The sequence below is a fragment of the Rutilus rutilus genome (assembly GCF_951802725.1).
Source record: "Rutilus rutilus genome assembly, chromosome: 9".
Taxonomy (NCBI): Eukaryota; Metazoa; Chordata; class Actinopteri; order Cypriniformes; family Leuciscidae; genus Rutilus; species Rutilus rutilus.
Window position 1 is genome coordinate 12,285,581 of NC_140223.1, and position 16,783 is coordinate 12,302,363.

Consider the following 16,783-nt stretch of genomic DNA (forward strand, 5'->3'; position numbering starts at 1 on the left):
GAAAATATTTCTCTTAACCATCGAGTTATAGTAGGCCTTTCTGTCTTTTTTCCAATAAATGGCGATGAGCCGTTTGGCATGTAGAATACACGTCTATCGATACTTGAGTGTCCTTTTTAATTTTCCAGTTATCTGGATGAATACCAATAATGAAAAGCCCAGGATCCAGTGGCAATCTCACTGAGACTATATGCCATATCATATTATTAATTTCTTTCCAAAACTCTTTTATTTTATCACATTCCCACATACAATGAATTAATGTGCCTTTTGCACTGTTACATTTAAAACAAGTATCTGGTATGTTGCTATAAATTTTGTTTAGTTTTACCGGAGTTATATAAGTCCGCGTAAGCCAATTGTACTGTAACAGTTTTAATCTGCTGTTAACTGTCTGTGTTTGGGCTTTTGCACATTTTTGCTCCCATTTTTCATATGCATCTGCTTACACATGTTTTTGCTTTATTTATGCTTCTTCGCCTGACTTTTAATCAGGAGATTCCGTACTCTTTCAGAAGATGTGTAATAGCGTCGTACAACAGTGAAAACACAGAAAGCCGCAAATATCCGTCAATGGCGGGGGAAAGGGTTAAAACTGTATGCGATAACATCGTAAATAATCCAGCACCAGTAACTATGTGGTGAAACTCCAAAACAGTAGGTGGCAGTGTTGTACCTACCTTAATGCTGGTTGATAGCCGCCATAAAACAGAAAGAAGAAGAATGTCTACTTCCATACTATATAGTAGGTGAAAAAACGTATGTGAGAGGAGTATGTCAGAATTTTGAAGTAAGCATTCGATAAACTCTGGAGAGGCGTTGTGAATAGCAAATCGACACAACTGATGCCGTTGGTCACATGACAGTGACAACATAACGAATGTAGTCATTGCGAATTTCATTCATAGTGTATAGAATATACTTTTTTTTTTTTATTATATATATATATATATTTTTTTTTTATGGTCACAGAGCAAGTTTCAAACCAAATGTAGTACCAACTATACAGCGTGTGTTTTCGAAGCTGTGTTTTTGTTGTATGCCGTGGGTTTTGTGATAACAGAATGTAGATGTAGAAGTTATGTGATTTAAAAGAGCAAAAAGGAGGTCTAAGATACAAAATATCCTAACTTGCAGTGCTACGTATCATCGAGGCTAAGAACAAAATGTGCCTGGACTTTGGCATTTATCGCAGTTCGAATCCCGGCTCGTGGTCCTTTCTGATCTGGATTCCTGTCCGCTCTCCACTATAGTAATCTAATAAGACTTTTTGTCTCACAATTCTGACTTTTTTCTCTAAATTTAGCGTTTATATCTCGCAATCTGTACTTTTATAACTTGCATGTGTGAGTTTATATCACACAATTCTGAGAAAATCTGTTGCTTGGTTACCATCTCATGGGCACTCAGTTCCACATAAAAGTCTTTTTGAGTTTTATAACACAACTAATTGTGTAATACTAGAGGGTAATGCTATATTTCTTTGATGTATAATGTGATCATCATAATATGTATGATTTACACAGCACATCAAAATAATATGCTACATGAAACATTGTAATACCATCATGGTGCTGTTTGATACTTTCATTGTTACTGCAAAGAAAGTGCTCAAATGACTCAAAATTGCTTCACTAACTTAAATCTAGTGAAGCTAAGAACATTACCAAACTATAATCAATGACACCCTCCACCTTCCTTCTCTCTTTCTCTCTCTCTCTCTCTCTTTTTCTGCTTGTCTGGCCCCCATTAACTTGCACACTCTCACATTACCCTGCTGTTGTAGCAGCATAATCTAAAGACATCTCATGGATATCATAGAACACGCAGAACTCTGTTACTCATATTTGCCTTGGGGAAAAGTTTGAGTGGGACCAGTCACTGTAGACCAGACTGACCTCGCTGCTTTCAAAGAAATGGCTGCTATTCCTCGGTGCATGGATCACATTTCCGTCAATGAGCGCATTGTAGAGCAGATAAGCTCAATTAACCAGGACTGATCCACAGCTATTGATCCTGCAGTGCCCACCGAGGGCCATTACGAAAGCATAATGTCAGAGCGCATAGAGTATGCTTGTATTATGTGCATACTTGAGAAGAGGCAGCACAGCGTCTGTTTTTGCTTGTTAAGTCGTGAAATATATATAGTCAAGACTTGTGTATGTATGTGTGTATAATATACTATAATAGAACGTAACGTAATGTCATGTACAATATTAAGTACAGTCAGTGATTATAAATAATACTTGGTCACACTTAAGTTTAGGGTCCAATTCTCACTATTAACTAGGACTTTTGCCTCAATAAACTACTAATTACTGCTTATTAATAGTTAGTAAGGTAGTAATTAAGTTTAGGTATTAGGTAGGATTAAGGGATGTAGAATGTTCATGCAGAATAAGGCATTGATATGTGCTTTATAAGCACTAATAAACAGCCAATATCCTAGTATTATGCATGCTAATAAGCAACTAGTTATAGTGAGAATTGAACCCTAAACTAAAGGGTTACCTAATACTTTTAATGTTATAATCTTCTAATGTTACAAAAGATTTCGATTTCAAATAAATGCTGTTCTTTTGAACTTTCTATTCATCAAAGAATCCTGAAAAATATTAATCGGCACAACTGTTTTCAACATTTATTTGATATTTAATGATCATCAATGTTTTTTTGGACAGCAAATCAGCATATTACAATGATTTCTGAAAGATCACGTGACACTGAAGACTGGATTAATGATGCTGAAAATTCAGCTTTGCATCATAAAAGTAAATTACATTTTAAAATATTGTAATAGATTTTAAAATAATATTTAAAATATAGCTTTTACAATAGAAAACGGTATATATGTATATGTATATATGTATATATATATATATATATATATATATATATATATATATATATATATATATATATATATATATATTATAGTATATATTATATCCACAATATATGTGGATATAATATATTCATTTAAATAAATATTTTATAAATATTATTATTTTTTATAAATACTTTAGTTTTAGAAGGTTATTTATTTGAAAAAAGCTAATAGACATGGACAAATCTCTAATTTTGATTGTGGATGCATGTCTGTGTGTGTGGGTGTCACTACAGGCCATCTTGTGTGTGTGTGTGTGTGTGTGCGCGTGCGTGTTTGTGTGTGTGTTTGCGCCGGAAGAGAAGGTCAGTTAATTACCAGCAGATTGGTTTGGGTAATGAACCGCGAGCGCACACGCTCCACTGATCTGGTCGGGCCCGGTTCGGATCGGCATGAGCTAATAGAAGGCGAAGGCTCGTGTCTGATCGATCAGAACCCCGCACAGCCAGGTGACAATACAATTACGGCGGAAATTACTGTGCAGGTATGTGCTCGACAGCATCTCAGACAACTCCAGTGAGCAGTTGGAGAAATGTCAGACGATTCACAATCAGGTGCTACACAGCCATTATCGATCTCTGATAAAATAGAATCAGGATGTATAGAGGAACTGATCTGGGGTCAACTGGATTTAACACGCTAGACTGAAAGATTACAATAGTATCGCGCAATGTTTTATAGCTTTATCCCTTAATCATATTGGCAGAACCTGAGATCAAAATTGTTTTGTTGTTTTAATCATCGCTTGTTTTGTTTGAATCTCATGACCTCTCACCCTCTCCCATGCACCAATTTCGCACCTGCATGCTAAGCACGCATTCTCCAATTAGATACACATTTCGCTGGATCAGCCGAGAGATTAAAAGATGCTTCCGGACAGCAAGAGTGGGTAGGTTTGATTTAAGGGACAGAAGATTTCAGGAAGAACATGAATGAATGAAGGAGCTGCATTTTGGAAGAAGCTTACTGTAAAAGATGTTCATATGGTCCTGTGTCCTTGATCCCTCTGATTTTAAAGATCCCATGAGGTTTTTTAACATTAATATGAGTTCCCCTAGCCTGCCTATGGTCCCCCAGTGGCTAGACATTTTGATAGGTGTAAACCAAGCCCTGGGTATTTTTGAGAAAATGAAAGCTCAGATGGGCGAATCTTCCCTTTATGTCGTCATAAGGGGAAAGGTCACCTCCCCTTTCTCTTCTTTGCCCGTAAAGAGAATTTGGCCCGCCCATGAGAATATGAGTTGCGCGAGTGCGATACTGTTTTTTCCTCGAGAGACATCATGGCTTGCAAACGAGCGAAGCATGGCAGTTGCTCAGTGTTTGGATGTACAAATGAACACAAAAGTATTTTTTTAGTTACTTCATCCGAGCCTCTGAAGAACCAGTGGGTTATGTGAATTTCTGATGTGTAATTGTTCAAGTTCAGACAGATAATCTTTCTCTCAAAATCGTTCAATACTGTTTATGCATCAGTAAATCAAGCCAGTGACTAAAATATCAACTTCACATCGTTTCTCTTGGTAGGATGAAAATAATCTTATTTGAACTGTGATTAAAATATATACAGAAAGCGATCAAAGAACAATCCCTTTCCAATCGCCCAAGCTGTCAATCACACAGCGCGAGTTTATCTGGATACTTGCCAAAACTCGTTATGAAATCAGTGACGCTGTTACACTGCACAACGAAGCTCTTACTGTACTTACCTCATGTTTGCATTGGTGAAATCATTAGTGAGAGTGCAGAAACTGCGTTGCAATGATAAGATCTTCATTCACGCATCAACAGGCTGTCATCTGCTCAGTGCTCATCATTGCAACCTTTTATGTGATGGGAATAGATCTAAATACTTAAACTTCTCACGATTTGTTAATCTCGATAGCTGTAATAGTAAAAACGTATAATAGCTGTAATAGTAAAAGTATTCGAGAGAGTTCCACATGTAATGCTAGCTATTTCATATGCAAGCATGTCAGCCAATCACAGCAGTGGGCGTTTACACTGAAGTCTCACAGCAGACACGCCCCTTCAAACAGAGCGTTCAAATCAGAGGCTAAAATCACGCTAGGAAAAATGCCTTTTATTTCTAAATAAAAAATGTTGCTCTTAAAAACATACTAACATTATAAGGGCACCCCAGGAAACATAAAATAATAAAATAATCCATGTCATGGAACCTTAAGAAACAGACCGTTTACGTTTAATTCAGATCAAGTACTTTTATAATACCTAGAGAAATGTGTCCATTTGCCTTTACATTCATCTCAATGGCAGTCACTTGGCTGGAACGCATGAGCTTCACTAGAATTGGAAGAGGTGGGACTGATTCCTGGGACTTTCAGTCCATAATGTTTCTCAGGGTCAAAGTGACTCAAAATGATGGTGCTGGTCACATCTACAAATATATGAGTGTTTCTTCAAATATTGGCACTTTTGGCCCTGAGAACTTTTTTGTTAGAAGTTTTCCCATTTTCACAAGTTTAATTTCGATAGTAATAAAATCCAAATCACTTGTTAAAAAGCATTCTGTGATTGAAATGCCATTTAAATTTTTGGAATAAAATGACTCCTTTGTCTCGTTACGGCTAATTTAATGTCTAGCATTTAATTATAAATAAACACAATTAAAAACATTCACATTTTTTGCATAACTTGGAAAAAAACAGCTTAATTGGAAACGATGCACAACATTCTGCACCAATGATATTCGTCTTGATTGCTAATATTCAACTCAAGCTGTTCACTGATGCTGTTTTTCTCCTTGGTAGGCAAATAAACCAAGTTTACAAACTGTTTTACCTAAGAAACTATACATATTTATACATATTATACACATGCGTTTTTTTTTTGTTTTTTTTTTTAACACTTTTATTTAGCAAGGATACATTAATCAAAAGTGATGATTCCTATTTAAAAATAAATACTGTTCTTTAGAACCTTCTTTTCATCAAAGAATCCTGATCAAAATCATCAAAATATCACTGTTTCCAAAAAAATACTGTTTTCAACATTGATAATAATCAGAAACGTTTCTTGAGCAGCAAATCAGCAGATGTAAATGATTTCTGAAGGATCATGTGACACTGAAGACTGGACTAATGATGCTGAAAATTCAGCTTTGAACACAGGAATAAATTACATTTTGAAATGCAGAAAACATTTATTTTAAATTGCAATAATATTTCACATTATTACTGTTTCTACTGTATGTTTGTTCAAATAAATGCAGTTTTGGGGAGCATATGATACTTCTTTCAAAATACTTAAGGATACTTACAAAAGGATAAAACAATAAAATCTATGTGAAGTGTGAAAAGTAAAAATCACATGCCTTTTATGCATAGGTAATAAGATCTGTTTAATGTGATCATATAACACACTGAAAAGAAGAAAACACTGAAATCTGTTAGTTTTAATCTAAATCAACCCCTGGCACACAAAAAAAGAAACACCCATATGAGAGATAATGTTCACTTAGCTGGTCACACCCTGAGAATGATCAGGGTGTACTTTTTTTTTTGCTTGACTGTAATTTAAATTGCAAGTAACCTGAGAAGCTGCAGTGATTCACAAAGTTCCATTTGAAAGTCTAACCAAAGTCTCTCTTTGTTTCTCTACATTATAGACCCTAACATTGACCTGATCGAGAAGGACTTGTCTGTGAACACAGTGGCTGGAGCAATGAAGAGCTTCTTCTCGGAGCTGCCCGATCCTCTGGTACCCTACAGTATGCAGGTGGAGCTGGTGGAGGCCTTCAGTGAGTATCAACACGAGAGAGAGCAGATAAAAGTGAAAGTGACATGACATTAAAGCCAAGTATGGTAACCCATGCTTGGAATTTGTCCTCTGCATTTAACCCATTCAAGTTAGTGCACACACATTAGGAGTAGAGAGTAGTGAACACACACCGAGACCAGTGGACAGCATTTTACTGAGGCGCCCGGGGAGCGATTGGGGGTTAGATGCCTTGCTCAAGGTCACCTCAGTCATTTCCTGCCGGTATTGAGAATCGAACCCGCAACCTTCGGCTTACCAGTCTCCAGCTCTCTAACCATTAGGCGACGACTTCCCAGTTCATAGGTCTGTACATGTAGACCTATGAAGACTCTCACAATCAATACAAACACTGATACAGGGAAGATTTTCCATGGCCAGATGTTTACTGTCAGAAAGCAATATGCTTGGTTGTAGTCCTCGGAGGTTAGTGTGCTCCGGAGATCTCCTCTGGTGAACCCGCTGTGAGTAGAGAGCTCTTGTTAGAGGGAGAAAAAGAAAAACAAGGGATAAATCAGTGGGTAGAATAGGATCTACTCTAAGAAACATGCTGGCAGAAATGGACTGAGTGCGTTTTCCTGTTGCGGCATTATAGACTTCTTTCTTTAACACACTGACACTCTCACTCTCTCAGTGTGAAGTTCAGCATTGTCTACTCCGGGCATTGCTCCAACCCAAAGTGATGAGACTTAAGCCTAAGATTGCCGTCAGTCCTACACTCCAGATTGTTTCTCAATAAACAAGCCCTCTCAAGTACTACCATGCTTCAAATAGTTTCACAAACGGCAGGCCTGATTCAGCAGAAAACTAATCGCGCCACCCAAACCTGCACTGGTGTAGTAGAGAACACAAGAGGAGCTTTGATTGATTCAGTTATTTAGTGTCCGATCATGATGTCGTGTCACTCAATTTGCAAGTGATGTAATTTTGGTATATAATTTTAAAAAATTGGTTTAGAAATGTTGGTATACATAGAACATAATCATAGTCAGTTGCTTTGTGTGTGTGTGTGTGTGTGTGTGCATTGAATCTATCAAATGCCAACATAATCAGAGACTAAAATTATACTTGCGTTTTCAAAATAATTTTGTTTTATTGTATGTTTTCTGATGAAAATGTGAGGGGATAATGCCATAATGCTATGGAGTGTTGTGGACAGTTGCCTAAACGTTGCTGTTCGATTGGTAATGTGCTCTAAGTGGTTTTTGATTTGCTGGACATGTTAAATGCCAAAGATTAAAGGGATAGTTCACCCCAAAATTAAAAATGTCATGGTTTTTGTCCAAAGCAAAAACCTTTTCTTCAAAATACCATTTTTTTATGTTCTGCAGAAGATGAGGGTGAGCAAATGAAGTTCGTTCAGTGGGTCATGGAATTGAACAAACTCCTAAACATGCAATAAATACTTAATACAATATACAGTAATAGTGATGCTTTCCTTAGCAAAACTGCGTATAAGTAGTTTAAGCCCAAACTAGAAGATTGGTTTAATGCAGGAACATTACAGAAGCCCATTGAGGGTAAGAATGAGGAGGGAGAGGACAGACGGCAGGTCACCTGACTGCCGTGTCACTCTCCACAGGTGGTGGGCGGGGCTTTACTCTCGTCCGTCTGTCACTGGACGACGTGGCAACAGCCCAACAGGCTTGTTCTGTTTTAGTCTCTGAAAGCACAGCAAGCACCTGCACTGCTTTAATGCCTTCTGAATATTCTTTAGCTTTGTTGATCTGCCATCCATTAGACGTCTCGACGGGATATGTAGATTAATGCTTTTTTTTGATTGCCAGTGGCTTCGGTTATTTATTCTGATTAATTAGATGATATTTGCATATTCAGTCTCAAATCAACAACGTCTCGGTAGGTTTTAATACTGATGTTTCGACATCACTTTACTACTGCGAGTACTTGAGGTCAAGGTTTCGTTCAAATACCTAATGCTGAGTATTAAGCCCAAAGTTTACTTCAGTTTTGATGGGACCACTTAGCAAATGCGTACAGCCAAAAGCATAGCCTTATAAAGTAGGGACGCACCGATGTATCAGCCAATAATCTGTATCGGCTGATAAAAGCAATTATTTTCACCATTGATTGTTTAAAAACAGCCATTGATCATAAAAAAATATATATATATATAATAATCTAAATACTGTGTGAAGGAAATGATTCTTGTGTTGAATTTAGTGCTGTCAAAGTTAAAGCAAAATTAACACATTAACAGTTAAAAAAAAATCGACATTAAAGCAGGCTCTATTTAATCCCATGAATCACCCGTAGTTATTTGTAGAACGCCTCCCATCCACTAATCGCAAAGAGTGTTGTGCTTTACTTCTGATAAGAAACAGTCTTAGCTTTCAAGTTCTGTCCATTTTCTTTTTTTATCACTAAATTCAAACAATAAATGGCGTTTTGACGCTCTTGAATGTGACTTGACAGATTGCTGTAGGGCCTCAGTTCAAGTGGCAGCGTGGAGCGAGTCTTTTATTCCACTTCACTACGTTATAGCGTGAAAAAACATGCATGAACTTTAAAAGTTATTAATAGGTATGTTGAAAGATACAGTACAACTTGCTGAAAAGGATCATGTCTCATGTAATCGCTCACTCTGTGTTTCAACTGCGGAAAGACGGCAATAACTGTCACTTAACGTTGCATTTACCTCAGGAAAGTTTTCCAGTGTTCACAGTTTGTTCGTTACCTATAAAAAAAACAATAGAGAGGAGCTTGTTAACTGTTATTTATACATGTATATATTTGTATAAATTTGTCATGAAGACAAGTGATTATGAAAACTACCTTATCTATGTGCAACTGAGTTGTTTACAAACATTTGAGTTATTATTTGAGTGTAATTATTATATCTGATTAGTAGCAGTTGAATTGAATAGTTTGGGCTCTGTTGTTAATTTTAACCTCTAATATTATCATAATGCACCAAATGAGATGGTTCTCTGTATAGTTTACAGCATTAGTTGGGAGAGATTTTCTTTCTTAAGAAAATCAAACTAGCGGCATCGACAGATATCATTCTGAATAATCGGTCTACATCGTGAACCAACTAATTAATGCATAATAATTCAAGGCGCATGCGCGAACTGAGCATACAGAATACATGCATTTATAAAAATGTAAGTATTCATTTTCTATGTTAAAGGTTGTATCAGTGATTTCAGGCCCCCCCAAAAAAAGATCACATTCATCTAATCTTTCCTAACGATCCGCTAGCTGCCCGCCCCATAAGCATGCCGTCAAAAAAACGCGTCTCTGTAGGCAGCCTAGGCTCTGAGATCTGCACACAAAAACAGTTGGTTTCACCAACCACTCAAAACCAAAACAAATAGTGTTCCAACCAATCACCGACAGGGGGAGGGTGTTGTGAGGTTTTGAGCCAGCTTCTCCTTCAGCTCCGACTTCGAGTGCAGCCGTGCACGAGCACAAAACCTCACAACACCCTCCCCCTGTCTGTGATTGGTCGGAACACTATTTGTTTTGGTTTTGAGTGGTTGGTGAAACCAACTGTTTTTGTGTGCAGATCTCAGAGCCTAGGCTGCCTACAGAGACACGGTTTTTGACGGCATGCTTATGGGGCGGGCAGCTAGCGGATCGTTAGGAAAGATTAGATGAATGTGATAAAAAAATAAATTGGGGCCTGAAATCACTGATACAACCTTTAAAGGATAATTCCGGTATTTAGCACTTTGAGTCTCTTTTCTGGTTTGTTTTGGATGAACTAGAGTGGTGGACACAGAAATGTTGATGATGGGTCCTCCCAGCTAACACACGACGTCGCAGTTACGTAATTTATTTGTACTTTTTGGTAATTTCATGACTTACCAACTGACAACGTAGTCTCGACGTTGCATGTCTGTAAAGTTACGTTGTCACAACGTTGTGCTTACTAACTGGTAACGTCACAAAGTTACGTTGTAGCAACGTATCTGGGAATTTCACTTTTCCGGTTGCCACGACGTTAGTTTGGTCACCAGATTACGTTGCAGTTACGTAACAGTAACGTATTTGTGTTAGCTGTCTCGACTTTTTGACTCGTTTAATCGCCTTTGACCGCTTCAGAGTGGCTGTCTACGGGCATGCACGAACATGTCCTTAAAACAACCCTTACCGTTCGTTTTCAAAACTGTGCAACTCACCGAGTGGTTAGTGGTGTTCGTTGATGATTAAAAACAAATATATCGGCGCAATGTATGATTTCAATCCGTGTTATTTGCTATAGTGGAACTATTTTTTCAGATACCTCACAACCGCGTATAAACTTCCGCTCGATATTTGAGTCTGAAGTGCAGTAATATCAACGAGCAATGAGTCCTCCAACAGAAATCAATGGGATTTTACAAAATGCCAAATAAAACACGACAGAAACTGTATTTCGCTACGCTACTTGTTTTGGAACATCAACGAACACCACTAACCACTCGGTGAGTTGCACAGTTTTGAAAACGAACGTTAAGGGTTGTTTTAAGGACATGTTCGTCTAGTTCATCCAAAACAAACCAGAAAAGAGACTCAAAGTGCTAAATACCGGAATTATCCTTTAAGTGACCAAAGACGCATTGTGTCTGGCAGTTTTACTGCTTTTTAACGGTGCCCTCTATGAACCGGTTTGGATGTAGGCCTATTAGTCTATATATATAAAAGAGTATTTTTATGTAAATCTTATTAATCAACATTAGTAATCGCAATTATAATATCAAGGGAAATAATCGGCAATTATGATTGTCATAATCGTGCAGCCCTAATTCAACAATTATGATTGTGTCATAATCGTGCTGCCCTAATTTGCATTCACAAAAAAGTATTGAGTAAATATAATTTTAAAGCTTGTTTTCATAATTTTTTAAAATTTCTATTCTGTTTAGAATCTATTCTAGAATGATTAATTCTTTCCAAAATAGAGCTATTCAAATCATCGAGTGAAATGTTTTTTTTTTCCCCAATATCATGCAGTCTTATTAGCAACTATATAGCAACGCTCTGGCATCATGGTGGTTTTGCACATTTTCCTTGTAGTTACTGCAGTAATTCTGCATCTGGGGCCACAATGCATAATGCTGATGTCAGTGTGTGAGAGTGTGTAATGCTTACATCAGAGTGTGTGTGTGTGTGACCAGGGAGGAACACATCTGCCGTAGTGGTCACATGTTCTAACACAGGGCTCACAGCGTTAAGGGCTGATGTAAGCCGTTCTGACTCACCGCAACCATCAAGCTCGCTGCACCCAGGGTGTGTGTGTGTGTCTGTCTGTGTGTGACTGCACACACTACACAATTATTTCTGTACATGTACTGTTTGTGTGTGTGACACACTGTGCTTCATTGAACAATCCCTCTTTCACCCCAGATGAGACTGATGGGAAGTCTAGTACACACACACACAGACGTACACGCACACCTTTTCACTGTTACTCCTCCCTAGAGTTGTTGTTTATTGATTTAGGTGGAGCATGCTGCTTCCTTTGTGCATATTAGAACTCATTATTCCTGAATTACTTCCTCAAGCATTGCTTCTGAGCAATCTGAGGTCCCAAAGCCAAATGTAGACCGTGTTTTAGGAAAGAGCCCCCCACCCACCCCCCCCACCCACACACAGATTTCATCTCGAGCAACTGGAGTGATTACATTTCTGCACACACACATTCAATCAAAGTCTCAATTACTATCTAGCATTTGACTATTTACTATTTACTATTTTATTTTGTTATTTAACTACTGTTTTATAATTTTATTTAAATATTTAAACCTTGAATTAAACTGTTTTAAATTTGAAAAATAATTTTAAAATAGAATCATTTATTGCTTTATGTATTAATTTGTCCATTTAAAAAGTAATTTTTATGTTTGAACTCATCATTCCTTCATTTTCTTTGTCACTCCTAGTCCTGCATACACAATAGGGCATATAATTATTTGAAAATAGTCTATTCATTTATTTATTTATTGCAACAAAGCTGTTTAAACCTCACTAAAATAACTTTAAACTTCAAAAAAAGGAGGTAAACATTTTATATTTGCTGTTTTAATTTACATTTATTTTAGTGAGGTTTTAAATTTCGGTTTTTAAAATTCAGTTTTACCTCCTGAGGCGAATCAACTGTTAAAAAACATTGAGATTTTTGAAGAGTTTAAAACTCTGTTGTGTTTGATTTTCATTATTTTGCAGTAGTAAATATTAAACATTAAGATTTCATTAATGATTTTTTTCTAGGTTCTAATCAAATATACTGTAAATATACCACAATTACAGGCTTGCAAATTTATCCTGAATTAAGTTGTCCGTCAAACAAACCAAATGTTGATTTAAAGTTATTGATGAACTTCTATTAGCCTTAGCTTAGTTGTAACCTTGACCCTGACTTGGGTAACAGGGTTGAAGGTTCAGCTTGGCGAATGCTGTGAAATCTACAATTTGTGTAAAAATGTGAGAAAATTAAATATGCTTATTTACTTATATTCCCGCCATGCCGTAGAAAGGGTCTAGACGTGCCTGTATAAAATGTAATGAAACTTAAAGCTTCATTAGTGGAAATATTATGGAAACCAGGATGAAATCGTTAGTGTGTGACATGGCTAGATATGTTTATGGTCAATTGTTAATAATTCAAAACATATCTACTCGTTCTTTCTCTAAAAAAAACATGGGATTTGTGCCTTTATTGCTTTACAAAACTAAAAAAGGAGATGATGTTTGCGATGTAAGAACATTAAACAGACTGTTCTGGTCTTGATGGCCTTTCGTGTGTGTGTGTGTGTGTCTGTCTTGTCGCCCTCTAACTATTTGTGTGCTGCGGGACAAGTGAACACCTGTGAAGCATGAAGAAAATAAATGTGTTTGTGTCTCATTCTGTGTTCCCTCTCGGCCCCCTGCAGAAATCAATGATCGAGAGCATCGTCTCCACACCATGAAGGACGTGCTTCGCAGATTCCCTCGAGAAAACTACGACGTCTTCAAATACGTCATCACTCACCTGAACAAGTGAGAATGGGAGCCATCCCCAGGGCAGCACACAGATCAAACTCGCTCGCGCAAATGTTTTCCATTCTCACCGTCTCTCTCTCTGTCTTACAGGGTGAGTCAAAACAACCGCCTGAACCTGATGACCAGCGAGAATTTGTCCATCTGCTTCTGGCCGACGCTAATGCGACCCGATTTCACCACCATGGATGCGCTGACGGCCACACGCACCTACCAGACAATCATCGAGACCTTTATCCACCAGTGTGCTTTTTTCTTCTACAATCAACCCTTGGCCGACACACCCAGCGGCCTCCCCGGACAGCCCGCCTCTCCTAGCGCCACCTTGTCTTCTGCCTCCTCCATACAAAGCTCTGCCTACTCCGCCTGTTACACCCCACTACACGCCATGGCTCCACCCTTCAGCCACGGCCAACAGTCCCCGCCTCATTCCCCACCTCATACCCCTCAATCCCCAATCCAGAGCCTGCTCCCTCCACTCCACCCTCATCACACCCCTACGGAACAACACACGCTGTGAACCTTGCAGACGAGGAGGAGAACTTTGGGAGCACTGAATGAGATTAATTGAATGCAAGAAATGATTGCACGGCTGTGCCTGACTTAAGAGGACGGAGAAAGTAAGAGGTCAAGAGTCCATGAGCTGCGTCAACCACACTTCCTCGCCCTCTTTCTGCATCATGCTTCTCCATAAATTGTAGCGGCGCTCTGTCCCATTATGCTCCTCACACACACGTATAACTGCACATGAAGTGTGGTACCCCCAAACTCAGATTTCTTATGGGTCCATGTGACGTAGATGGCGCACTCTTGCTGGTTCAGCGTTGTCTTTGTCAGCCAATGGGTTGCATGAACAAACAGGCTGAACCCCACCTCATATTCGGGTGACCACTATACGCAACCTAGTATGATTAAGGTTAAGCGGGCCAACAGGGTGGCCTATCTATTCATTCAGCTTCCGACCATTGTTACTATCAAATTACGAAATAGAAATGCTTTTTTTTCCTGACGCAGCAACACAACCACATTCCTAGCCCTTATTTATCTTGTTTCGCTTGTAACAGCCTTTTACAGAGGGACACAAATCAAAAGACAAAACTAGAACTTGACTAACTGGATCTAGTTTTGCCGGGATGGATGTGTGTGGAATGCTTTTGCACAGCATTCTGGGAGTTGAAGTCTTTTCCTCGCCTGTATCTCTTGTCACACGAGCCTCCAGAACATGCTGGAAGACTAATGCTTCTTTTATTGGAGAATGTCCTCACAACCACACAACCCTCGATTTCCTGTTCCACGAGGGTCTTAGACTTTGTTCAGTGTCTGTTCATTTGGGAGCTGTGTTATTTTTCTTATTACACGTTTGCAGGAAGTCACGCTCTTCTAGCTCGTGTTAGATTTGTGGACTACTTTTTGTGCTAATGAATTGAGCGGTGACTTTTAAGGACGGGTTAGGTTGTGGTCCACCTGCATTTGGAGGGGAGGTATGCACTAAATCAAGAGTTGCCTCACGATGTGAGTTCTGGAAGGTAAAGGAAGTTTGCACTAGAGGAGACGCTGTCTATATGTACCTATTCAGATGGCAGTGAATCAGTGAACTGGAAGCCTAGAGGAGGAAGATAGATACGATAGTGGGATAGCTGGATGGAAATAATGGCTTTCAGGAAAGGTAAAGTCTTTAGTGTTAGATATCAGAGAGGCTGATTTTATGCTGAATATGAGCTTGCAGTTAGTGGCTTTTGGCAAGACTAGCTAAATATCTGTACTTCAGAGTTGACCTCAGAAGGATGACATTGTTTATAAAATCCCAAAAGTTTTAAAAAGAAAGATTAGCGGAAGAAACCGTGGGCATGGAAACGGGAAAGTTAACACGGGAGCTTGTGACTAGACTTGTCCCTTTGTCGGCTCTCGGAGCACAACACTACCACCCAGTGGACAAAGCAGGTATTGCATGTTAAATCTCAGCTCGTTTTCGTTCTAATGCTACATTTTTGTTTGTTTTACTAGAAAATGCTGGATGCATTTAAAGTCACAGATTCACTATGTAGCAAAAGAAAGACAAAAAAAAAAAGCAGAAATCAGCTGCCATTCAAGGAATGGGTTATAACAATATTCCTCTGCACTTATACCTTGCTTACTCGCTCCAAATTAGATCGTTTTCTATGACTTTTGTGTTGATTTGAATATGGTTTTCAAGTGGAACAGACATTGTGAAACTGTGAATCAGTCACGTTTATGGAGATAAACGAATGTATCCCACTACAGATTTAATTTTTGTGCATATCTCTCCCTGTAATACATGTTAACTCTCACCACCAGTGAGTGAACCACAACTGCCCTGACCCCTTTTAACTTGTCAGTCAACATCTACGCTGACTTCTGATTGGCTGTGATGAGCAACTGTGCTTAAACACTACATCTTTTGCCCTCAGAGAGCAGAAGTAACGGTATATTTTGGGAAATCGGGAGCTGTGTGGCCTATAAGCCCCTGGTACTTTGTGTATGAATGCTGCATTCTCTGTGTATTTTCAATGTATATTCTTTCAGAGGCAATTGTCCGTCGCGGCCAAAGACTGTGCAAAAAAAAAGAAAAAGAAAAAAAAAGATGAATAAAAAAGGGCAGGGGAGACCTGAAAACCGAAAAGCGACATGACAAATGTGTATTAAAAATGTGATTATTGGATCAGCAATCAGATTTGGCTGCATCACTTTATTTTTTGTTTCATTTATTTTTATTTTTTTTCAACAATGGTGACAGATTGTCTGTTAAGTTAAAGGAGAAAGGAGCAAAACTATATTCAGAATGGTTTATTTGTACGTTAGGGGGTCTGACACTTTGCCCTATAGTCAATGGTGATAGAAAAGGTTTTCTTTTTATGTTTTCTTTTAATAATTAAAAAATGAGACGAAACATTTTTTAACAGTTTTTTTGTGAATGGTGTAAAGGCCACAATGATGTAGTGCATGATTCAAGACCAGGTCAGGGAGAGGGCTCTACCACTCTCAGTATTATAAAAGGAAGAAAAAAATGAACAAAGAAAAAAAAAAATAATAGAATGGAAAAAAATAATGAAATAAATGAAGTTACGTCAACAACAAACAAAAAAATGTCATTATTTGCCAAGGAGTTGGTAATTGGTC

The 16,783-nt window shown here is 38.2% G+C and overlaps 1 protein-coding gene across 1 annotated transcript in view; it reads left to right on the forward strand.

Moving 5' to 3' along the window:
• The window catches only part of arhgap35a (Rho GTPase activating protein 35a), an 89,261-nt gene extending 72,848 nt beyond the window's left edge, over positions 1 to 16,413 (forward strand). Inside the window, exons 5-7 of the mRNA XM_084419907.1 lie at positions 6,513 to 6,644; positions 13,540 to 13,645; positions 13,739 to 16,413. Of these exons, the coding sequence (XP_084276033.1) occupies positions 6,513 to 6,644; positions 13,540 to 13,645; positions 13,739 to 14,165 (665 nt within the window). The 3' untranslated portion in view covers positions 14,166 to 16,413. The remainder of the gene's footprint in view (positions 1 to 6,512; positions 6,645 to 13,539; positions 13,646 to 13,738) is intronic.
• Positions 16,414 to 16,783: the final 370 nt, after the last annotated feature.